General features: G+C 42.4%; 2 protein-coding genes across 6 annotated transcripts in view; one reads left to right on the forward strand and one right to left on the reverse strand.

The window, feature by feature from the left end:
• Positions 1–18,258, reverse strand: part of LOC121868251 (zinc transporter ZIP13 homolog) — a 48,273-nt gene extending 30,015 nt beyond the window's left edge. Inside the window, exons 1-3 of one of the 4 annotated variants that reach the window (XM_042368614.1) lie at positions 18,124–18,258; positions 11,662–11,712; positions 10,133–10,368 (exon numbers count right to left, since the gene is read on the reverse strand). In XM_042368614.1, coding sequence (XP_042224548.1) covers positions 10,133–10,364 — 232 coding nt within the window. In that variant the 5' untranslated portion in view covers positions 10,365–10,368; positions 11,662–11,712; positions 18,124–18,258. Of the gene's footprint in view, positions 1–10,132; positions 10,369–11,661; positions 11,713–16,075; positions 16,228–17,975 lie in introns of those variants that run through there. The other 3 variants (XM_042368613.1, XM_042368616.1, XM_042368615.1) reach the window with 3 other exon arrangements.
• The window catches only part of LOC121868249 (F-box/LRR-repeat protein 2-like), a 62,535-nt gene that overhangs the window by 12,193 nt on the left and 24,871 nt on the right, over positions 1–25,471 (forward strand). Inside the window, exon 2 of one of the 2 annotated variants that reach the window (XM_042368607.1) lies at positions 2,125–2,502. The exons of the other annotated variant lie outside the window; for it this stretch is intronic. Coding sequence (XP_042224541.1) covers positions 2,404–2,502 — 99 coding nt within the window. The 5' untranslated portion in view covers positions 2,125–2,403. The remainder of the gene's footprint in view (positions 1–2,124; positions 2,503–25,471) is intronic. 2 annotated transcript variants of the gene reach the window in all.

The following is a 25,471-nucleotide window of genomic DNA, read 5'->3' on the forward strand; positions in this document are numbered from 1 at the left end:
CCTCTATTTATCTATCAATCTTCCCTCCCCATCTATTTATCGCTCTCTTCCATCTCCATCAATCTTTCTCGCACCTTGTCCACCTGTCTCTATTACTTTTAATCTCCCTTTCATCCTCCATCACACACATACACACACACACACACACACACACACACACACACACACACACACACACACACACACACACACAATGTCTAAATCAAATGTAAGTCTGTATATTTTCAGCCACCGGCTTAACTCTATAATAAACCGTTTATTATTATTATTATTATTATTATTACACACACCCTTCGTAATTTTCCCCTCCCCCACACCACTTCCCCTCCTCGTCCCTCTACCCCCACCCTAAACATACACCCCACAAGGCCTCCATATCTTCATCACTAACCCATCCAACCATTCCCTGTTCCTCACCCCCCTCGCAACCTGGGAGTGTAGGTGGGATGATGGAAGTGGGGTAACGAAGGAGGGGAGGACGACCACGTGTAAGGTAGCACGTGGTGAGGGGTGTCTGCCTGCCAAGCCTCACCCCCCCCCCCCACAATAAACAAACCATTCACCTTCTATCCCTCTATTGTATCTTCTATCAATCTATTCATTGATTCATTCTGGGACGTCTCCTCAATACAGTTTGGGGATCACCTGCAGATTAGACACCCTACCTTGTTTATGTGCTTCACCTTTAGATTAACCACCCTAGCGTTAACCTAACTTAACTTCCTAATCTAATCTAACTTAACCTAAACTTATCTTAACTTATTTTAACATTAACATAACGCTAACCTGACCTAACCTACTACATGCATCGACCTATTCCTTGAGTACGATGACTCTGTACTCAGGGAGGTTAGGACATCGCACTCAAGGGATCAGTCAAAGGAAATAAAGGAGTGCCAAAAATATCCTACACTTGATGACCAGCGAGAGACGCATGTTGAGGAGGAACGTGGCACTGTCTGAGGGTGTGCCAGGAGGGAGAGGGAGGGGGAGAGAGAGAGAGAGAGAGCGCAGTAGTCAGGGGGATGGCACTCTCATAAGATAGCTAATATGGACGTTATTGAAGGTAGGTGTTTGTGTGTGTGTGTGTGTGTGTGTGTGTGTGTGTGTAAGAGTGTATGTTAGTGCTTCTTACTTACACACACACACACAGCTTCCCTCCTTGTGTCAGCAGAGCAGGGCCAGCCTACCCTCCATCACACACACACATTACACTCCGGCTATATAAATACACACTGCTGCTTACCACACATCAGCCCCTCCCCCTCCCCCCCCCTCCACCATCTAACACCATTATATCCCACAACCAATACCACTCGGGAACTGAATTACCCCTCCCCCTCCCTCCACATACCAAGACACCATTTTATCTAATCATTTTAAAAGAGCCGAAGTGATGCGTTAACCTTGATAGGCGTCTAAATATGATTATGTACACCGGGTACCTATCGAGAAAATAATTTAATCGTGTACAGCAACATAATCAGTTTACAATCATCTTCCCCCCACACACACGTGGGGAGGAAGGGTTGGATGGGGGAGGAAGGATGGAAGGGGGGGAAGGGGAGAGGGAAGTAGGGAGAGGGAGACCAAGGGTTTAATATCTTCAACACAGTAATAACTTTTAATATGCTCTTACGTGTGTGTGTGTGTGATCATCACAACAGAACATAACAACATTATGGGGGCACATGACTGTCATTCGAAGCTCGAGGAACACTTCAGTCCTGTGTGTGTGTGTGTGTGCGTCACCTTGGTCGACCTCCACCACAGGGGGCGCTGACACTTGATGAGGAGAGGACGTCACCACACACGCACACTATACTAAACAGTCACCACACATTGTACTTAATACTGTCACGGTAACCTAACCTAACCTCATCCCCCAATTAGTGTTAGGTTAGGGTGGAGATACTTGAGGTGATCCATAAACTGCCAGTATGTGTACAGTTTTATCCTGGTCGTGTCAGATTCAACGCCACATCATCAAACCTTACAAGAACCACATCAGTATACCCAGGTGCCCTCAGTATACTCAGGTGTTGTGTCAGACTACTCCGGGTACCCTCAGTGTTGTGTCAGTGTAACAGGGAGGACCTTGATATAGTTAAAAAGTGCTCACAGGTAACCTGCAGTGTTGACAAAGACCCACAGGTATAAACAACGGATTTTTCTCCGTCTGTTGACAAGGAAGTTAAATACGATCAAGAAAGACGGACTCGCTATTACAAAAGGTGCTTTAGTGTCCATAAAAACTTGGAAAAAATAAAATAAAAGTTCATAACAGCCTCCCCTCTTCTTCAATAAAAGCCAAAACGTGCCCTACAACTTCACAACCAACCCACAACAACAAGAGATTTTTCCCGCACACGCCCCAGGGAGGAGAGGGGAGCAGATTGAAACATGATGCAAACACTAGCATTACCGGAGACCTGCCTGGATAAGAGAGGTTCTTTCTGCGATCGTGAGAGGCTCCTGGGCTTAGATAAAAAGTTCTACACTGTGAGTATCTCTAAAAAAAATAATAAATGTCTAGTTGAGGTCATTTAAAGCCAGTGGGTGAATCTGTATTTAATATTTTTATTATTAATTTCAATGTCTATCGCGTCTCGGTAAACAAACAATTAGAGAAGTTTCCCCTACACAAATAATGATACCAATGTTTCCCCTCAATTCTAAGAGATTTACCACAACACGAATTTAGTACCAAAGAAAGCGGAGGCGGTATAGAAAACGGGTGGGAATAAACACATCAAGGCAACACCAAACAATGGATGCCCTACCCTCACTATTAACCCCGCAAATACATTATTATTTAACCTCATATCATCAATTTCGACCACCTACTCCTTGGTTATTTCTCAAGGGCATAATACCTCAGCCAGGACCAACATAGTCGACGCACGAGACCTAAATAACTGAAACTGTCGTGCCCGGAAAGACAACCTTATACTTCTCTCTGTAAGACGACTGACTACCACGAACACGACCTTGGAGGAATTAAACAGCTATTTTTAAAACCCAACAATCTAAACCTTAAACATAAACCCAACTAAACCTACAATTCCAAGCTATTTTTTTTCTTGGGGGGGTTAATGAAAGCGACAGTTGCCAGTTAGGGTATTATGGAACCGTCTGCCTGGAAGCGCTCATAACAAGTGTGCGATCGATTAAGTTATATCAAGATGGTGAAAGTGAAGGAAGGAGAGAGTGAGAGGGGGGGAGAGAGATGGAGTTAATGTGGGTAGTAGTTAAGGATGAGGGTAGGGGGAATAGGGGGAGGGAGGGAGGGGGAATAGGGGAAGGGAGGGAGGGGGAATAGGGGGAGGGAGGGGGGTAGGGAGGATAGGGTTTGGGCTGTATTATGAGTGAATCAGTATACTTCCCTTCCCTCTATATGCCATTCTATTACTCCCTCCCTCCCACACACACACCTACCCTCCCTCCCTCCACAACACCTACCCTCCCTCCCTCCACAACACCTACCCTCCCTCCCTCCCTCCACAGACACACATGAAGACGCCCCACACTGTAAATGCTTAGTGGATCAACTCAACCAGCACCACGACTCCCACCCGCCAATCCACCCCTCCCTCACACCTCGCTTGTATCACGAAAATTCCTTCTTATCTCACCTGACCTAACGCTAACTTAATCACTCTAACGCTAACTTAATCTCTTCTTCCAACTACTGTCAGGGTGGTTAATCTTCAGGTGATCTCATATCACCACTCCACTTGTATTGTAATGGTGCAATTTCTACCAACACCAATAGACTCTCAGTGTTGGGAGATACTTGAGAGGAAGTGACAGATGGGTAGGACACCCGGAAGAACATGTGGAGGACGAGAGAGAGAGACACACACAGGGGGTGGGACTCGGTGATGATGGTGTATCAGTCAGCGTGGTGATGAGACACTATACTGCCACACCTACACCACCCCTTACACTTACTACAGCCCCGCCACCAGACCACACACACTCACGCCTACACCACAAACACCACTACCTCCTACACCACAAACACCACTACCTCCTACACCACAAACACCACTACCTCCTACACCACAAACACCACTACCTCCTACACCACAAACACCACTACCTCCTACACCACAAACACCACTACCTCCTCATATTTCAGATCTGCCCCACGAGGGAGCTGTTTATTGGGCTCCTCCTTGCATCATGTGCAAGGCGAAGCGCAACAGAGTTAACAGCACCCAACAGGGAAACATGCAGAGTTCATGCTGGCCTTCGACTCATGCATTTATCCTCCTCCTGCATCCAGAGGTCAGCTGACCCCAGGAGACCTCGTGTGACCTTCTCGTGACGTAAACATCCTGGACATCCTCATGTGTAGGACTCTCTCTCTCTCTCTCTCTCTCTCTCGGTAATCAGAGAATCAACCAACTAATTAATTTATCTCCCTCAAGGTCCAAGGCTGACGTAAGACTCCTCCTCCTCCTCCTCCTCACAAGACTCTACCCCCCTACTGTCTTCTGAATACCCCCAATGACCTCATCACCCTCCTCCATGGTCCACATTCCCCTCCAGCCTTTCCTCCCATCCCATTACTACTCCAAAGCACCGTCGTCCCTCCTCCTCCCTGGGAAAGTCAAGAAGCCTCCTCCACATCATTCCCTTCCCCTCACCCTCCTGTCATCCCTCCCTCACCTCTTGCTCAATACTACTCCCTACCCTCCTTCTCCCCCCTTCCTCCCTCTCGCTGTCTAATCCGTCACCCTTCCTCCCCCCCCTCCTCCATTCCCCCCCTTCTTGTTCAATACTACTACTTACCCTCTCTCTCTACCCCCCAGTAGGTAGTTACTGTGCCAGGGTCTTGTGTGCGTGTGTGTGTGTGTGTGTGTGTGTAATCGTGTCGGTTGGCTACATCCCTCAACCAAAAGGACAGAGATCAACATAGCGTCAAAGTACGCTTAAACTCTAGTGCCGGACTGAAACTGAAGTGACTGACAGGAGGGAGGGAGGTGTGGAGGAGGGATAGTGTGGAGGAAGGAGGGGATGAGTAAGTATAAAAGAAGGGAGGGAGAGAAAGCGAGAGAAGGAGGAGTGGGCCATGACCTTATAGTGATGTTGTTAACTATGGCTGGTGAGGTCAGTGATGGGGGCTGGCTCTTAACCTTATTATTATACACTGCTGGTGGTCACGCTGTTTACCTACTACTACCACAACCCCCCACCACCACTACAACTATTATTACCACCACCATTACAACTATTATTACTACCACCACCACTACTAAGAGCAATATATCACCACCATCATCATATAAGACACAATGCCTCGCTACCATCAAGTCATATCATCACGTCACACTTCTGGCCCTGTACTAAACTTTCCTGGAGAGAGAGAGAGAGAGAGAGAGAGAGAGAGAGAGAGAATAAAGAGTATAGAGAAAATAAAGAATGAGAAAGAGAGAAAAGAAAACAAGAAGAGAGTGAAGACAGAAGAAAGGACAGAGAGAGAGAGATAGGAGGGGAATTTTTTAAAAGACTTTCCAAGACCCACAGCAACTAACCACAACTGCCACCACCAATCACAACTAAAACCACTACTACAACTTCTACCACTAACCACAACTACAACCACTATCAACCACCACCAACTACAAAAGGAAAATTGTCATCGAGTCAAATCAACCTACTGTGATGTGACGTTCATACCCGCTTCCCTCCCTCCCTCGTTACTCTCCCTACCCACACTTCTCTCCCTTACTAATCCTTTCTTCTCTCCTCCCCCTCCACAACATTACCTTCCCTCCCTCCCTTCCTTCCTTTCTCACTATCCTCCCTCACCTCTCCTCCTTCCCTCCCTTTCTCACTATCCTCCCTCACCTCTCCTCCCTCCCTCCCTTTCTCACTATCCTCCCTCACCTCTCCTCCCTCCCTCCCTTTCTCACTATCCTCCCTCTTCCCACGCCCTTCACCTCTCTCCCCTTTCCTCCCTCACCTCTTCCTACGTCCCTCACCTCTTCCCTCCTGCTGTAGTCATACTGTACACTGGACCAGACGAACAGGAAGACAACGAGACAGACCCCCAGCCTCTCTCTCTCTCTCTCTCTCTCTACAAAAGGTCACACGTAAGAGGAAGGTGACTCACATAGATAGATGAAGGATAAATATACCAATGAATACATAACACAGAGACACCAAGAGGATGATGTAATGGTACTGTAGGTCAGGTGTACACATGCCTCGCAGCTCTTGTCCAGAAGCGTACAATTATCATACTGTAAACCCCACCAGCGTTATTATACGTAATGAATGTGAGAGAGAGAGACCATCATTATTCTCTAACACCAACACAACCACCATCACCCTCCTACTCCACCAGCAACAAGTCCCCCCCCCCCTCACCATTCTTACGACATGACATTTCCCACACACACACACACACACACACACACACACACACACATATATATATATATATATATATATATATATATATATATATATATATATATATATATATATATATATATATATATATTAGTGTATGTCTGTCTTAACTTTTATCTATATCTATCTACCTACTGATCTATCTATCCAGGTAGAGAACGCGCCCCACAATAACACACCTGAGAAACATCACGTATTTTTCGCAAACCTGCCTGAGACACACCAGCCAGACCTCCTCACCAAGAACTCGTTCCTCTGCATTCTGCACGCACGCACTACCACTACTATCACCAACAAAAACAATTCTTCTGCAACACTACATTATCACTCCCTCCCTCAACACCACCACCATTAACTCCACCACCCCCCCTAACTCCACCACCACCATTACCCCCTAACTCCAACACAACTCCAACACCACCATTCACTCCAACACCATTTACTCCCACAACACCCACCAACATCTCCTTCACCATCACTCTCTCCCCACCACCACCACATTCTAAACAGCTTCAACACAACACTGCATGACTTCAGCAGACTCTACCCCCCTCCCCCCCTCCTCCCCCTCTCCCTCAACCCTCCCTCTTTTTAGCATTCTAGGTCAGCACTGAAGCACTCGCAGCAGGCCACACACTTATCCTACTGCTAACATGACATTCTGAGAGAGAGAGAGAGAGAGAGATAGAGATGAGAGAAGAATGTGAGAAAGAGAGTGAGAAATGGTGGAGGTGAGTCAGTGAGCAACAAATGGGATGTGTGTGTGTGTGTGTGTGTGTGTGTGTGAGAGAGAGTGTGAGATGAAAGAATGTGTGTGTGGAGGTGGTGAGTGAGCAACAAATGTGTGTGTGTGTGTGTGTGTGTGTGTGTGTGTGAGAGAGAGAGAGCCACCCTTAAGGAATTAAGTGTACAGTACCCTAACCTCACCAGCTCCCCCCCCTTTCTCTCACTTCTCCCTCACTTAAGACCTGTTTCTCTCCTCCTTTCATCCCCTCCACCTTTCTCCATTCCTCCTCCCCACCAATTATCTCACCCCATTTTCCTCCCCACCCACCAACTTTCTCTCCCCGCCCCCAGGAGCCACAGGTGGTACGGGCCAACACACAACACCCAAGAAGCTGTAAATAGTGGAGCCTCACGCCTCACCAGCGTCCTCCTATCTCCTGCTCACACTCACTCTCTGGAGGAGCAAGGGAGGGGGGAGGGGGGGGGGGAGACGAGAGTGGGGTCACCATGCAAGCCAGAATAACGAAGACAAAGGAAAAGAAGGAGAGGGAGAGAAAGAGAGAGAGTAAAGAGGATGGATGAGGGGAAACAAGTGATAGTTTACTGCTCCTCCTCTCTCTCACCTCCTGTTAAGAAGACAACATGAACAAAGAAGACATGAGGAACTTTATACTCCTCATTTATCTTTGCTGTTCTCCTTCATCTCTCTCTCTCTGATTCTCACCTTCTCTATTTCTCTCTTATTCTCCCCTCTCCCTGTATCTCCCTCTTTCTCTCTCCTCTCATCTTTCTCTCTTACTCTTCCCATCTCTCTCTCTCTCAGCATGTAAAAACAATGCAGGTATATAATTTAACAGGTATAGAGACAATACAGGTACAGGTATAAATTTCAGCATATACAAAGTGAACGCAGGTGTAAACAGTGTGGGTAAACAGTGCGGATAAACAGTGTGGGTAAACAGTGCGGATAAACAGTGCGGGTAAACATTACGACCAACTTAACCAAGGAGAGCCACACTGACAGACACCCAGATGATATCCTTACAGCCTCCGGGTGCTGGACTGTCACACTACAGGTCTGGGTTATGTGGGTGTATCCTGCCACAGCTGTTCATGACTCGTACTGTACTATCAAGAACCTAATCTATCCCGAACTAACGTTAACTAGCCAACCTTAACTTAACCAGCCTTACCTAATCAAACCATACCTAACATTAACTAAACTAACCTAGTCTAACCTTACCTAATCTAATCTATCCTACCCTAACCTAATCAATCTTAACCTAACCTGCCACAGCTGTTGATGACTCGTACTATCAAGGATAGATGCTGTGAATACTATACAAGTAGCCATAACCTGTGCCCACAACTTCACCTTACATCTCACCCAAAACAGGAACCACTACCACACTTTAGAAATATAATTATGTACAATTATAAACAGAAATTAAAATAATAATAAATAAAAGTAATACTGTACTGTGATAACAATAATATAATAATACTGTAACAATAACAATACAAGTCTTTGGTAATACAGATGAATAAATAAAAAAAACAGGCTGAAGGGTTTTTAATTAGATAAAAATTACACAGTACAGTACAGAATAACACAGAGGAAGGGAAGGAGGGAGAGAGGCAAGGGTGTAAGAACTAACTCACACCTGGAAGTATTTTCAAAACCCCCGTTAAAAGATATCTGCATCATCATCACAACCCCCTCCCCACTCAACAACACAGTGACAGTGCATATCAGCCCTAAGACCAAGCAACACAACTGTAAATGATTCGGTTTACCAGACGAACAATTTCAATACTGTGTAACGTTAAGTGAAGAGTACAGTACACTCGACATTTTCTATTTTGATTGGCCAGTGGCTTAGGTGTCGTCAACTTTTCAAACTGGACAATTTTGTCTATTTTCATGTGTCTAACCCGTTCAGTATAGGGACACCAATTTTAATATTTTATTTGCTAATCCCAACGATTTTATTCAATTCGGAGAGGACCCCATACACAAGGGATTAAAAAACATTAATTGTAAAAGTTTATAGCACTTGCGTCTATCACTAAAAGGTACCGTATACACGCTTAGTGACTTCCATCAATTATCGGAATATTTCACTTACACACAAACTAATATTATAAAACAATGATAATGCAGCTAATATTAACTCTCGTCTCAGATCACACAAATACTGCTGCTTATCTGTAAACATTATCAAATATTACGGCCTTAGGTTGAAAAACAGGTGATAGCCCATTCAGAGATAAGGTGACAATGTAAGACCGTGAGAACCTTTGGTTAGAAATAAGTCCACAGAAACACTTAAGGATCAACGAAGTACAGTAAGTGTGCTGAGACTTTTACTTCCTGTAGTAACCAGAAAACTGCCAAGTCATGTTTATATGTTGGTGATAAGGTTTTCTTGTACTAGTTAAGATAACAATCATTTACCATGTGTTGGTCACATGATGTTTGACTCATAACTTTAATGTACATCTATTAATTTCTAAACAGGAAATAGTATCATATTAATAATCCTGATGCTTAAAAAATACTAACTGATGCCAAAAATCCTTTTACTAGTAGAACCCAAAGCTTGATTGGTCCTCATAATACAGCAGGTCCAGTAGTGGGGTGTTCAATGTCCTCTGATAACCCTTAATTATTTAGCCCAGAGTGATAGACTGACCTCCCTACCACATCCATCACCTCACAGTGGGAGGATTACATACAACAGTTGTCTTCCTAAGGCACAATGTCCTAAATTTGCCCAAAACTAAAGCTCTACCATCTTTGTTCAAGTCAATCTACCATGTACAGTAATTAGTTCTTAGCTGCTTCAGTCATAAACCCTCAAAACAGGAGAATGTATTATAAGAAGAATGTTAATTGTAAACATCATGTCACGACTGTTGTAATACGTAGTTGGTAAAATAAAATGTAAAGTACAGTAAGAGTCCTCAGAGTACTCACCACTATTTGTTTTCATCTCATGATCGGTGGGAATTAGGAGAAGAGGCACGATGCCAGCCAAGCCAACAGCCAAGGCTGCAATGATGGAACAGATCCACGGCTGGTACTCTGTAGCGAGGACAGTTAATGTGTCCATATGGTTACCCTGCAGCCACTCAGTGGGCCATGGCGGCCACACCACAACGCTAGACCCCATGGCTGACTCTAGCCATTCTGGACTCGAGTTTTGCATCCCTCTGTAATGAAAACACCAGAATATGACATAATTTGGACAACATTGAGCACTCCATAAAATAATTAAGATTAAACACATCTTCTGGACAACACTTAACATTCAGTACTTGATAAAACAATTAAGATCAACTCCCCGACAAACACAGTACTGTACGATGAGCAACTGTGGCAGTCCTCCCAGTACAGATCTGGGGCTTCACATACTGTACTGTACTCTAGCTGTAACTCTTCACATTACCACAGTTTCACATCTGAACCATTAATTTAACACACTTGGAGCCAAAGTTTCAACACACAGTCAGAGGTCCACCACACTGATACAAGTCACTCCAGTATTGTACTGATTATCCTCCAAAATGGTGTCAGGATACTGTACATTTCTTTCCTGTGAATCATTTGTGGCTTTTCACCAATTTTCTTTTATTAACTACTGCATACTTATCACTAAATTTGATACTTCGATTTAGACTCCCCAGCCTGGAGTCTACAGAGAAAAAAAAAGATGTACAGAAGAGTACTTGTGTTTATAATATAAACATCTTCACATCGTGCAACACACACACAGCCAACATAAGAGATATCCTCATTGCATTACTGTACCTCCTTCTGGCTAACACTACTCCCACACAATGTCTTATACTGTACTGTACTCTCAATAGTACACAGATACAGGTATAATTATCTACTGGCTGACCCTGAATAATTTACTGAGATACTGTATAGTTCAGACTACAGTATTGATAATAATAGAATTAAAAAAAAAAGTTTGACAGTGTACAAAATTGTTTATACTGTACCTATACAGTACTGATGTTTGGCCACAAATATGTGCTAACCAAATTAATGTTGACAAAATAAGGCAGTTTTCTTTTTTACAAAGGTTAACCAAGTCGTTAGTTGAAATTAATAAGTGTTGCAATATAAATACTGTACAGTACATGTAAATATTACATTTACAACTTATCCACTGAGTTTTAAATGACTACTCTATCTATTTAGTCTTGTATTTACATAAAAACAAAGATCTAACCTTTCATAAACTCCTTTAAATATTACAAACTCCTTCATACAGCAAAAGACATAAAACAATTACTGTACTCATGGTGTTGATGAGATTACAGTAATAAATGAATAACATTCACAAACCACATGTGAATCTACTCCAGAATAACAGCACAGTGACAATATAAAACAGTGATAATAGTGTTATGCCTAAATAAACACAACACAGTACAGTATGTTATAATATTACTTCTGTGGTAGTTTATACAAAAGTTATTAGATGACTTTCTTACCTCGAATATTTCCTCCAATATTATTGCACTACTGGACACATTCTCCAACACCTGGTAAAAAATAAAAGCTTAAGTTAGTGTAACAGCTACAGTACCCGGTTCATTCCTCACAGTGGTCTTCACTTAGGACTCTTTCACACAAACATTATATTTGTCACGAGACTTACCAATCGATGTAATTCATTGCAGGCCCGGATCCAGACCGATGCACTTGCATCGCTCAAAAACTTCTGACCGATGCAAAAGTATCATATGCATCGGTTAAAGAATTGTGTATCGATAACGTGACCCGAATGGCCAACCAGCTTTTGACAGGAGCTGTCAATGTGGTAACGTTAATACCAATAGGTCCATTATTTGACCGATGCATATGATACCTTTGCATCGGTCAGAAGTTTTTGAGCGGTGGAAGTGCATCGGTTGCATCGGCATGGATCCGGCCCCGATTCAATGGGATCTTTCACATAGATGACCATAAATTCAATTGATTTACAATAAAAACGCTCATGTGAAAGAGGCTTCAGGTTACCACAATCACACTAATTACAAACCGCTAACACAGGAGACATGAATGGTACTTTATCCACTATGACACTGTAATGGTACCACATGTGATCTACTGTACCACACACCAAATATTAACCCCTTCACTACAGGGACGCCACTTTTAATATTTTATTTAGCAATTTTATTCTGCTCAGAGGGGACACCATACACAAGGGGTTAAGTACATAGACTACAATGTACCATATTTATCAAAATTTAAGAGACTGTGTAACTACTTATCACACTAAGAAGCAATAGCACAAAAAATATCAATAAATTCCTGACTATAAAGCAGCTCATATCACCTAAGACTATCGTGCAATGTGTAGTATCTCATAAGCATTCTTGTCGTGATTCATTTAATTTATAGTGCAATCAGTGTCGACAGTGTGTGTAGAGAGTAAATGTGTCCATGAGTGCTTGTGAGAGTGTATGTGTGTTGCTAAAGTTTAATCACCCAAAGGATATCCCCCTCCTCATTTCACCATAAAATTAATCACCCCCAGGTAACTTCAGGGTGTTTAATCATCAGGTGAAATAAGCAGGGGGGGGGTGGCTAATCTTCAGATAATCCCTGGAGTCTCTCACGTCAGTCAATACATTTGTGGATTTTTGTCATGAGATTGAACACACTTAGGGTAAATATCTCATTTCACTTTACATGGTCAAAAATTAAATGGATTACAACAGCATATTCTAATTGGTAATAAAGTATTGTACGCTGAAAAGACAGGTACAGTAGTAGTTATATACCGGTATAATCATTAACCAACAAGTGTACCCGACACAACAGCAAATACGCTGACAAAGTTCAAACCTTAGAGGGCAGACCAGTAACTACCTTACAAGTGGTAGAATTAATCACACCCTAAACTGGAGGAGCAATAGCTGGAGCATGACTGAACACAACACACATATAACTTAGTAAGCCTCGACCTGTAATTACTAGTTTAAAGAGAAATATATGAAAATATCCACTGACTGCATGTTGTGGCCGACCCGACTCTGGCACTCTCCCAATACTGTACATATACGTACCTCCCCCTACAGGCCCCCAGCCAGACAAGACTGTCATATCCCCCATAACTCTTCAAGTTTGGATAGAAAAAACTAAAAGGCACAACACAGATGATATCCTGAGGAATTTCCTCAGGATATCATCTACTTAAATGTTCTGCTGAGGACATTTAATTAATTTCCTGATAAATACCTGTATATACTATCAGGGTCCTGCCATGAACACACTGCATGATAATGTTGTAAAATCAAATCTATAACAAGAGGCTAAGATTTACTTTAGCTACTATACAGTACAGTACAGTACTTCAGATGCCAAACTGGAGTAAGGCCAGGTAATGGCCGAGACCTTATAAAAGCAGCTCTCAGACAATAAGGTTATCATAAGTTTAAGATAACTCCACAAGTGTTATCTATGTACAGTCTGGGAAAGCTCCTCACATTATCAGATTACAGTTCTCTGCAGACTGACTACCACCACCATATATAAACCTCCTCCCCCCCCTTTAGTCTTAACACCATACGTAGGCAACTCAACATTTCAAGTGAGCACAACTACTTCAGCAAACCACTCAAGCAAACTTTGTTGCTGCAAGTGAGGTAGCTGGACTATTTGAACAAATGTGACTCATTCATTACACCAGTCGAGCAGGCTGTGTTGCTACGAGCACGACAGCAAGTCACTCGCACTGTCACAGGCACGTTGTAATCCCTCATATGGTATGGAAGATTTTTTGAGTAAGAGTGACTTCTCTTGAATGGCAAGTAAAACTACAATACTGTATGTCCAAGTGAACACCTCTCTAGGGCCGCCTGGTCATGGAGGTGATCACTGCTACACGAGTAATGATGTAACCATCTGCCAAACCAGAGAGTATTTGGCTATTTGTTGACCGATAAGAAGGTTCATTCAGGATTATGATGTAAACAATATAAATTATTACAAATGACTGTCAGACAACACTAGCAAATGACACTACATGACCAGTGAACAACTAGCTACACCAATTCATCTTCGCCACCAAAGGAACATGAGACAAAATTTCCTATGAACCTGACCCAGACTGAGGCCTACAGTACAGTACAGTATTGTACCAGTAAAGCACAGCAAGAAAGAGATCAACACTGGGCATCAGCTGTGAGCCATCAGTAGCATCAACAACCCCGCAGACATTAAAAGATAAAACCCAACAGCCAAACAAGCATTCCAAAGACATACTGTACACCAAGGTTCTGCCCTCCACTGACCTTGTCCACTAATATTGTTTTTATGAAGAGAAAGATTATTACAGCCTTGAGTGATACTGATGAAGGTTTATAATCAGTGTTAAAGGCAATAAAATGTTAACTAAGTGAAACTGCAAATGCTGTGGTGCAAACAACCGAGTCATCCACACAGTCACAGTAAGGAGTCGCACTATGGCCACGGTACACTTCTTAACCTTATTCATCTATGCAATTAATAACCTCACACAAAAGACAGACACATGGGGATTATCATCAAATTTTTGTACAGTACAGTAGATAGTTTTTCCACCATTACCCAACTGTCTTTGAACAGTTACTGGCTTCACCTGTTTCAAAGGGACCTGAAAAAGAGACCCTGGCAACAACAAAACCATATTTTTAATTCATCTGTCTACACTGTACTGTACATAGTGGTGTACAGTAATATACTCAATATGACAGTGAAGTACAGAATAGCTAGTGCCCCATCATCATCATAAAACAGTGATGATGGTGATGTACTGTACTTCAATTTTATCTATATTATGGCAGTTTGATCTTCATACCATACATGTACAGCACATCTACCAGTACCATCAGAATGTGCACCTTAACATGTATCTATGTAACAGTTTAGGTACTTGACTGATCCACTGATAGTGATCATCTTGTGAATGATTAGTGTTATATCAGGTCCTAAGTACTGCACCCACACAAAGTACTGTACGCTACACTACAGGGGTCTCATTTTGTACAGGCAGCTGAACAAACTTAACAATTTAATAACAAGAGTGGCAATGGCCTCGAGCACCCACACCAAGGCACACCACACAAAACTATCGCCCGTATTATTAAACAACATCTTCCCTTGAAGAAGGTCGTCGTGTTTCAACCCGAGTTTTAACTAAATGAGTCCTGAGGGACACTACTGTACTGTACTTAACGGGGTGGTGTGCCGTTAAAATTAACTAATTCCAATAAAATTAATTTATAATATTGGAATTAGTTCATTTTACCGCCACACCACCCCGTTAAGTACAGTACTGTGGTGTCCGTCAGGACTCATTTACTTAAAACTCGGGTTGAAACACGACGACCCTCTTCAAGGGAAGATTTTGTTTAATAATACGGGCATATGTCTCTGCCAAACATCACCAACCAATCATATACATCAAGGGGAATGTCAGCCACAAGATATATATTTAACTCTCAGGTAAATGAACTAAAATACTTTCTCTGACCATGGACAAACATTGGTCGCACTTGTTGCTTTATGAATCATTAAACATGCAGCGGCTACATCACAGAAGGAATTAATATCACATAAATGACTGTAGTCTCCATCAATTATACCGTACAGTATATTTGGTCAATAATGGATAAGTGAATTCAAGCAAATTACTATTCAACACCTTCAAGAAATAATACTCTATGGTTAAAGCAACTTGGCACTGTTGTATTTATAAAACACCAACGATGAATACTGATAAATATGACAACTATTAAACATGATAGAAAATTATAATAACTTCACTCAACTGTATCACCAAAGCACTGCACTTCACACATTATATCAACTCCCAAAGTTGTCCAAACCAGTTTATAAAAATATAGCAACGATTACCACTGAGACGATGTGTGTTGTTTGGGCTGTTCTTAGCAGGAGGTTTAAAAAGACAGTGTGCTCTGCATCTGGGCGGAGAATGAAGTGCGTAGCGCTTGGTGGTGTCCCTGTCAGCTGACTGTCACTTTACATGCCCAGTGCCAGGGAGCCTTCTGGCACCCTCCCAGTCAACAGACAAAACACAATATTACAACTCGCATAACAAAAGTCTTTACTGAGGATTAGGGTCAAATTACTGCTTGTTTCTGTGTTCATTGAAATATGTTTTAACAATTACTGTATTCATTTTGGCTCTTAGTACCTACTGGTGATGTAGGTCTTCATATTAACAATTCTCTCTCAGTGATACTGTGTCTGCCTTACACACTAAACATAACAAATACTGGAGAAATAACTTTTAATTTATCATGGTCCAAATTTTAATAAGTTCTTCTATTCCTGTGACACATATACTATAATAACTATTGTACAGTACTTAGTAGTTATACTGTACTGTACATTTCCTAATTGTGTACTGTACAGTATAAAATTTGACATTTCATATAAAAGCTTTAATTTTACATTGCAGAAAATTAAGTATAAAAATGCTATTTCAACTTACGGTACATATTAACTAAAGTTTGCACTGTATGTGTGTTTAAAAAAAATTACACTTACAAAATGAAAAGAGGATTTATTTTTTATGAAACTTCAAGAAATATAACACGAATAAGAAGTATACTGTATTCTTAACCCCCTTACTACGGAGACGCCAATTTTAATATTCGCCTAAGACCTGATTTTATTCAGCTCAGAGAGGACCCCATGCTGACGTTCCTCATGTTGGTTTAGTTCAAGTCTTGTGTTTCAGGAGAATAATCCCTTTATTAACTGTGAACATCAAGAGAAACTCACCAATATACTGTACTGTACACTCACCCACTTCCTGTGAACAATCTTGACATTTCAAGAACACAGTAAGTTCAGTATTTCTTGTGCAGCCTTAAAATAAAAAAAATCTTGACTATACACCTTCCTGTTAATATGCTTCCATAACTATGTCATTCAAGGTTTATCTACGCTTTATTCTCCGATCACACGACGCACTGGCCTTGTTAGCGAGATAAATTCCATCTTTAAAACATTACTCGGAACACGAATCATCAAAGAGACAATGCATTAATAATTACACGAGATATCACATCAGAATAAATCTTTAATTATCTGCGAGATTTTTTACTGTGAGGTATATGTGATGAAGAGATCTCGCAATGAAGACCCTCAGTGAATGGAAGATGACACTACATAACAATAATGACCAGCTAACTACAAATGTAAATGGATAGTCAAGTAAATATCATAATAGTTAAATTAGTAAATATATAACAGTCTGTGGGTATATAACATAGTAAATAAGTGTATGATAATAAAGGGTGGATAAATAACATCAAATACGTGAACAATAACTCCCATGAGATGAACAATGGTTTGGAAATATGAGTTGATGAATATTGATGAATAATTAAAACAGCAAATGGAAGAATTTAAATCATGACTCTTAGCATAATAATTAAGAAAGAACATAAAATAACACCGGATCATGTGAGCACTACTTGTATTACCAATGAATACAAAATTAATCTGACAGAATTAATTAATGCAGTTTAAGTGACTGATCAATGACACAATAACACAAATGATATAATTAGTATGCCAGGTTCACTATGAATGAGTCTGAATATATAATTAGGGAGACCACACGAATGACATTTAGTTGAGCAAAGGAAGATTTTTTTTAGTTCACGCAAGACGTTTATGGGTTTAATACTGCTACCAGATGATGAAGGATTATTTCTATGTGTTTTCTGATACTAAATAAATATAAAATGTTAAATACAAATCACAAACAAGGCATAACCACCTTATCACGTCCAACAGCTATGATACAAGTGGTTGTTGGGGAGATCTGACGAATATGAAGTTAACGTGACCACAAAACAAAAAATTCAATCCCCTCACACTACTCCTCTGCGTGTCTAATTAAAACTACCAACACTTATGACACGTACACACACACACACTGAAGATTTGTTTCTGTCACCTCCTCATAGCCCGTATTGTGTCACATAATATATAAGAATAACTCAGACCAGCACACCAGCCTATGTCACTTGTGGTCAACTGGTCTTCTCTGTTTACCTACAGTTCCCCATTGCCAGACGCCTCGCTGCCATACATCCATAACTAACATATATCTCAGCAACTATGAATATATATCAAATAATTAAGTCATTATATTATATAAATAGCTTACTGGTGCAGGTTTAGTGAAGGTTTTAGTGAGTTTTTTAGTTGATACGTAGTAGTAATTGAATAGGTGGGCGGAGTCTGGGGAGTTGGCGGAAAAGAAACGTACCGCATTGCCAGAGGAGAGAGAGAACCACGTCATCCTCTCAATGAACGATAATGTCTGCATTTTATTTCTCACTTTCATTTTAGATATTTTCATTCAAGAGACAGACTCCTTACTCCTCGTTATTTAGAATTCAGCTCAAAGTATAATTCATCTTTTAGAGTGGATATTTGCTTCAATATTAATGCGATTCTAATTATAAGGAGAGGTTTTAGTCATCAACTTGTATTTCAGATAAAAACGAAAGTATATGAAAAAACATATATATATATGGCTTAATTTTGCCCATTAGAGAAAGGCGAAGGAAGTTTTGGTCAGGACTTTCAATGCTAATTGCTTAATATATTGAGACTCAAATCCATACAAACCACATTCTTCCTTATATTTAGTGAGAATAGATTATATGGATGCTTTCCTTACGACCAAATCGCCTCAGGAACATAACGGGAGTGAAAAATACGGTAACAATGAGCCAATGACCTAAGGAGTTTTATTTTCCTCAACCATCTGTTATACTCTTACATATGTAACTTTACATAATACTAAAGACAACACAGAACATTCTTTATCATTGGTATCATTCTTGGCATTCTATCAACTGAAGCATCATGAAGCGATACCTCTAGTCTAGATTAAAATGAAGGTTAAGTTATATTAATATATCATGTGTATAATTTCCATATATCTCAATTGTAGTTCCATATGTAAATCTTCACTATAATATAAACAGCTATTTACATATTTCATACAGTCTATTATAAAATAATATGGAAAAATATGACTGAAGGCTTTCGGGAAGCTGTGGTAACTTGGTTGTGAATCTCTCGAGCTTAAAGTAGAGATGCGTCATAGATGGGGGTTAATGTCTGTCTGTATCTGTCATTGCGTAATATAACAATGATTTGAAATGTTCATGTTTATGTGAAGATATTTGTCTTGTCTGCTTCTTTAATAACCACTGGTTCAAACTGGTATATACTGCATAGGGTATATTACCGAGTGGTGTGGTGGGTGTACAAGGCTGGTACCTACTCCCCCTCACAGGAGCAACACACTGATCAAAACACCCCCGATGTTCTCTCGGCTATCTCGTATAATCTCTCAAAACCAAACACAGAGACATTAATAAGCTGGATGTAATCACGACCTTATCGCATAATGAGGGAGATAAGAGCCGGCCTGGCGAGCAAAATGTCGAGTGGTATTAATATTAGACGTCAGACCCACACCCACGACAAGCTGAAAGTAAAAATAAAAGATTAAAGGGAAAAAATACTAACTGGTTCGTGTACTATTCATCAACAATTAAAACTAAAGAGAAACAAATACATATATGTTGGTTTACCGCAGGTTTATAAACAAGGGTTTATTTACCCGTTCATATTAATTAAACAAGGTGTACCTAGACTCAATGTCAGTTTTATGCTATATTTGGAAGTTAATTATCTTTAACCCTCGCGTAAGTTAAACAGGTGGATTCTCACAGTTTCAGTATTGAGGACAATTTACCTTACGAATCTCTGTGAATAAGATCACTTTGTCAGTGTGAGACATCTGGATGACTTCCTCTTGACGTCATTGCATTGAGAAAAAATTACGCTAGTTATTAAATTCGTTGATAGTGATTTATTTTGTCTCTCTTACTTATTTAACCAACAGTAAAACAGACGTATCAATTATCCATAAAAATATAGTCTTTGTTATTTTGTTTTCCAAGTCAGACTAGTAATTGCAATAAAACATCTGTACAAACGAGTATTTAAACCCGTAACACAACACAGTACTGTACTTATATAAAAACAGATGTATTAAGGTTAGATAGAGAAGGTTAAGTTCCTGCAGTTAATCTCAAATACCATCAAGTGTTGTTTTTGACATTATGAAGGCGCGGATCTAAATATCTTCATGTTAATGGTATGTTTTAAAACTTGAACTATCTGTTGTTGTTTGTCGTTAATATATTCTCAACTTCACGTTTTCTCACTAAGAGTCAGGATAAGATAGAAAACAGAAGAGACGACTGCCAAGGAAATATATTAAGGTCTCTAACCCCTTCACTACAGGAACGCCACTTTCAATAATAATATTAATTCAGTACAATTCTAACTGTACAAAAGGTTTACAACTGGATAGGTATGTACTGTATATAAACTATGCAGGTATACATACAGTTCAGAATGTATACAGTATAGGCAATGCAGATAATTATACTGTCTACATGTACAGTGCACGTAAGCTGTGGGAGTGAGTATACATTCTCCTATGTATCTAGACAGTGCAAGTATATGACAATGGTAAACAATTAGGCAATTTGACCAAGGATTACCTACAAAGCTATTGAATGCTTATTTAACTTACTCCAGACGATTTTATTCAGCCCAGAGGGGAACCCGTACTCAAGGGGTAACTAGACTATCTCCACTAAGGTTGCCGTTAGGTAAGATTAGGTTAGATTAGGTTAGGTTAGGTTAGGTTGGTGTTAGGTTAGATAAGATGAGCGTTAAGTTAGACTAGGTTAGCGTTAGGTTAGATTAGATAAGGTTAGGTTAGATTAAATTAGCGTTAGGTTAAATTAGATTAGCGTTAAGTTAGATTAGGTTAGCGTTCGGTTTAGATTAAATTAGCGTTAGTTTAGATTAGCTTAGCGTTAGGTTAGATTAGATTAGCGTTAGTTTAGATTAGGTTCGCGTTAGGTTAGATTAGGTTAGCGTTCGGTTTAGATTAGATAAGCGTTAGTTTAGATTAGCTTAGCGTTAGGTTAGACTCAGGTAAGCATTAGGGTCATTAATCATCAGGTAAAATACGCTGGGGTGTCTTATCTTCAGGTCATAAGTCAAATTTTCTCCCTCGACCAGATTTACGAGCTGCTCCTTCCTGACACATGATTTACACACATAAATTTTTAGGAACTTTAGTGCATTGACGTCACATATGGTGGTGAAGCTATTATGATGGGTCCTTGATGGGGGGGTGTTGGAGTGTTGCTGGGGGTGTTGGAGTGTTGCTGGGGGTGTTGGAGTGTTGGGGGTGTTGGAGTGTTGCTGGGGGTGTTGGAGTGTTGCTGGGGGGTGGGAGTGTTGCTGGGGGTGTTGGAGTGTTGCTGGGGTGTTGGGTTGCTAGGGGTGTTGGAGTGTTGCTGGGGAGTGTTGGAGTGTTGCTGGGGGTGTTGAAGTGGTGTGTAATAAGCTGGCTGGACTAATCTTCAGATGAACCATTTCTAACACTGATTAATTATTCAGCACTAAGAAATATAAAAACTGTAAACATTCACAATCTTGGAAAATATGATAAAAATTACATAGAGGCGCGAGGATATTGTCACCTAAATCATCAAAGCTCGTACGTACGGGATTGTGACTGGTTGGTGGGGGAAGTGCGTGTGGGTGTGGAGGAAATGTGATAGGCTGCTCTACCATAGGTGTTGTGTGACGTCATGACAGGTGTTGCGTGATATCATGAATAAGTGTTTATGAGTTAATTTAACCCCCACCTGCACGCGAAGACTAACTAATGATTAAGGTTAAGTTAAGTCATGTTACTCTCTCTCTCTCTCTCTCTCTCTCTCTCTCTCTCTCAACCACAATACCTCTTCAGCCAAACAAAACCCCGGAACAGGACTCGTATTTATAAAGACCCATTAATGCCACGACACAACCCGGAACAACTCACACTGTGGCCCGTGTCGAAACAACACCCGGAAAATACCAGCAGCGAGAGACGTTCATACAGACATACATACCATCAGAGAAAAATTATAAATTGGTAAATATTCTAGTACCTATACTGGATGGTTAACTCTCCTCCCCGCCGCTATGAACACCGTGGCGCTGCTGCAGGACCTTATTATCACCACTATACACTGACTCGTTCCTGACAAACATATATACGGACTTGTGACTTCCTGATCATGAGGTTTGGTAGAGGTGTTTGTGTCTTAACTGGAAATAAAAGGAAATGCCAAGAAAAGTATATTAAACGAAAATTAATTACCCTAACGCTGAGAGGGTTAGGTTAGGTTAGGTTAAGGTATTTAATCATCAGGTGAAATAAGCTTGGGGGAGAGCGAGGGAGGGTGGCTAATCTTCACATGCTGGAATATTGGTGGTCGTGTTTACAGCCTCACGTCAGCCACCGTCACCCCGGCCATGTTGACGTTACCTGCCAGCGTCTGTCAACGCTGGCGGCTAGGAATAATCAAAACTGCTTTATGAAGGAGAGAGAATGGCAGAGGGGGCGGGGTCGTTCACGGAAATAGGGGGCGAGGTCGTTCAGAAACAGAGGGGCGGGGTGTTCAGAAACAGAGGGCGGGGTCGTTCAGAAACAGAGGGCGGGGTCGTTCAGAAACAGAGGGGCGGGGGTTCAGAAACAGAGGGCGGGTCGTTCAGAAGCAGAGGGGCGGGGTCGTTCAGGGGGGGGTCGTTCAGAAACAGAGGGCGGGGTCGTTCAGAAACAGAGGGTCGTTCAGTGCGAAAAATGACAGCTGCAGTGCGAAAATGACAATAACAATGGTGATGAAATTATGCAAGCGACTCAACCGTTCCTGGATCTTGTGGAGACCAGCCACCAACTTAATGCAGCTTAAGATTAAACAACCAAATCAAACCATTCCTAACCTAACCTGACCTAACCTAACCTAACCTAACCTAACCTAACCTAACCTCACCTTCCTGGCAATGAACACTGGTATATATACACACCACACCCTGCTATTAACTCTTATTATTGCGATTATTATTTAACGTAACACCTGATGATTGTTACGGGTGGTGGAGCTTGTGTGGGCCCTGTGTTTGTGTGAGGCCTGTGTTTGTGTGGGGCCTGTGTTTGTGTGGGGCCTGTGTTTGTGTGGGGCCTGTGTTTGTGTGGGGCCTGTGTTTGTGTGGGGCCCTGTGTTTGTGTGGGGCCTGTGTTTGTGTGTGGGCCTGAGCTTGTCTGGGCCCTGTGTTTGTGTGGGGCCTGTTTGTGTGTGGTGTTTGTGTGGGGCCTGTTTGTGTGTGGTTTGCGTGGGGCCTGTTTGTGTGTGGGCCCTGTGTTTGTGTGGACCCTGAGCTTGTCTGGGCCCTGAGCTTATTACTGTGATTGGCTAGTGACATATTGGTGGTGGCTATGGGTGTGTGGGGAGGAGGGAGGGGAATAGGGTGGTGAGGGAAAGAGAGGAAATGAGGATTGGGGAGAGAGGGAGGTGGGGGAAAGAGAGAGCTACAATAAGAGGTGAGGGAATGGGGAGTGAGGGGTGAGGAGAGAATGGGGGGGAGATTGAAGGGAGAGGAGGGGTGAGGAGAGAGTGGGGAAGGGGTGATGAAAGGGTGAGGGGCGAGTGAGGGGAGAGGAGGTGGAGGTGAGGGGAGAGAGGTGAGGGTGAGGGAGAGTGAGGGGAGAGTGAGGGGAGAGTGAGGTGGAGGGTGAGGGGAGAGTGAGGGGAGAGAGGGGAGAGTGAGGGGACGAACAAACACAGGCGGCTATAAAAGACGTCGGGGCAGCGGGCGGTGTAGTCACTTGAGGGCGTGGACCTTGTGAATGGCGGAACAAGCACTGCCTTGTGTGGGCGTGCGACGGGCGTGTCTCGGCGGTGGTGTCAGTGATGGTGGGCGTGTGACGGTCGTGGTGGCGTGTCCTGGTGGTGGTGGGCGTGGCAGTTCGAACGAGGGTATATACATTGGGCGTGGTGACATGTTCATACACCACATTAAAGACTCAAGTGACAGTAGTGGTGGTGTGTGTGTGTGTGTGTGTAGGTCCTCTAAGTGGTGATGTGACTCGACTGTGATTAGATACGATTTTGTTAAAGAATAAAATGTAAATAAGAATATGGCGTGAGTGTTGTTTACCTGATGATGATTATGAGTTTGACGTCTACCTTAGTGAGGAGGAGAAGAGGAGGTGGAGGTGAAGAGAAGAAAGGGAGGAGAGAAGAGTGTAAGGAAGTGGAGAGAAAGGGAGTGAGGGGAGGCGAGAGGAGCCGTCAGACCCCCCGCCCCCCTATTTCCGCAGTGTACATATTTACGTCCATGTATACACTACCTCTATGGTGCTGATGTTCTCTCTCTCTCTCTCTCTCTCTCTCTCTCTCTCTCTCTCTCGTATCGTATAAAATTCCATTGCCGCTATTGCTTCTGTCGTAAAGGACCGCCACCGCAGGCATAAAGCTGTCGAACGTTCGTCTGACATAGCTATTATAATCATGTCACTGTTTAAGGTGTGAATTGAACGCCAAACCCTGTAGATTGCTCGTACTGGTGATGTTTCTGCGGTGCGGGTCTGTGCTTACGTTCATCACCAGTACTTCGTTCCTTCACCCTCTAACCTCTGCCTCAAGACGTACAGTACCTTTCAAAATTACCTCATCAGAGTCCTCACCCCCCTTCGCTTCTCCCCCCCCCATCCTTTCTCTCACCTCCCTCTCACCGTTCCCCTCCTCTCCCATCCACACCCCACCAGTTCGGCGTCTGGTCAGGAGTTTTCAGCAAACATCAAGGGGCTGGCGATAACCCGAGGCGGTGGAGGGGGGCGTCAGTCTGGCCCACTGGTAAACATTGCTCCCCTTCACCAGCTCCTGCACCATCGTCTACCTCCTTGTAGTTATCACGCCGCCACCACCACCACTCGGGAGAGGACCTGCTCAACCGCTTGACTCGAGGTCCTATGGCGTCTCCAAAGGGTTCCTGTCGTGTCTCCTATACCACGGCGTCCTAGTGTCCTGCTCCTGTAACAGCCTTCCTTCCTTACCGAAAACAAACTCTCTCTCTCTCCTAATCCACGACTTGGATATAACAGTCACACACCACCCGTACACGCGAGTATATTTTCACACCCCAAAATCCATACCCCTACACTCACAACCTCCATCCAACACCCCTACACACCCCCCACACCCAACACCACCACTCAACAACTCAACACACCCACCACCCAACACCCACTAACACACCCCCATCCCCACACCAACACCCCACACCCAACACCCCCACACCTACCACACTCAACAACCTCACCACCACCCAACA

The sequence above is a fragment of the Homarus americanus genome, unplaced genomic scaffold (genome assembly GCF_018991925.1).
Source record: "Homarus americanus isolate GMGI-L3 unplaced genomic scaffold, GMGI_Hamer_2.0 scaffold19318, whole genome shotgun sequence".
Taxonomy (NCBI): Eukaryota; Metazoa; Arthropoda; class Malacostraca; order Decapoda; family Nephropidae; genus Homarus; species Homarus americanus.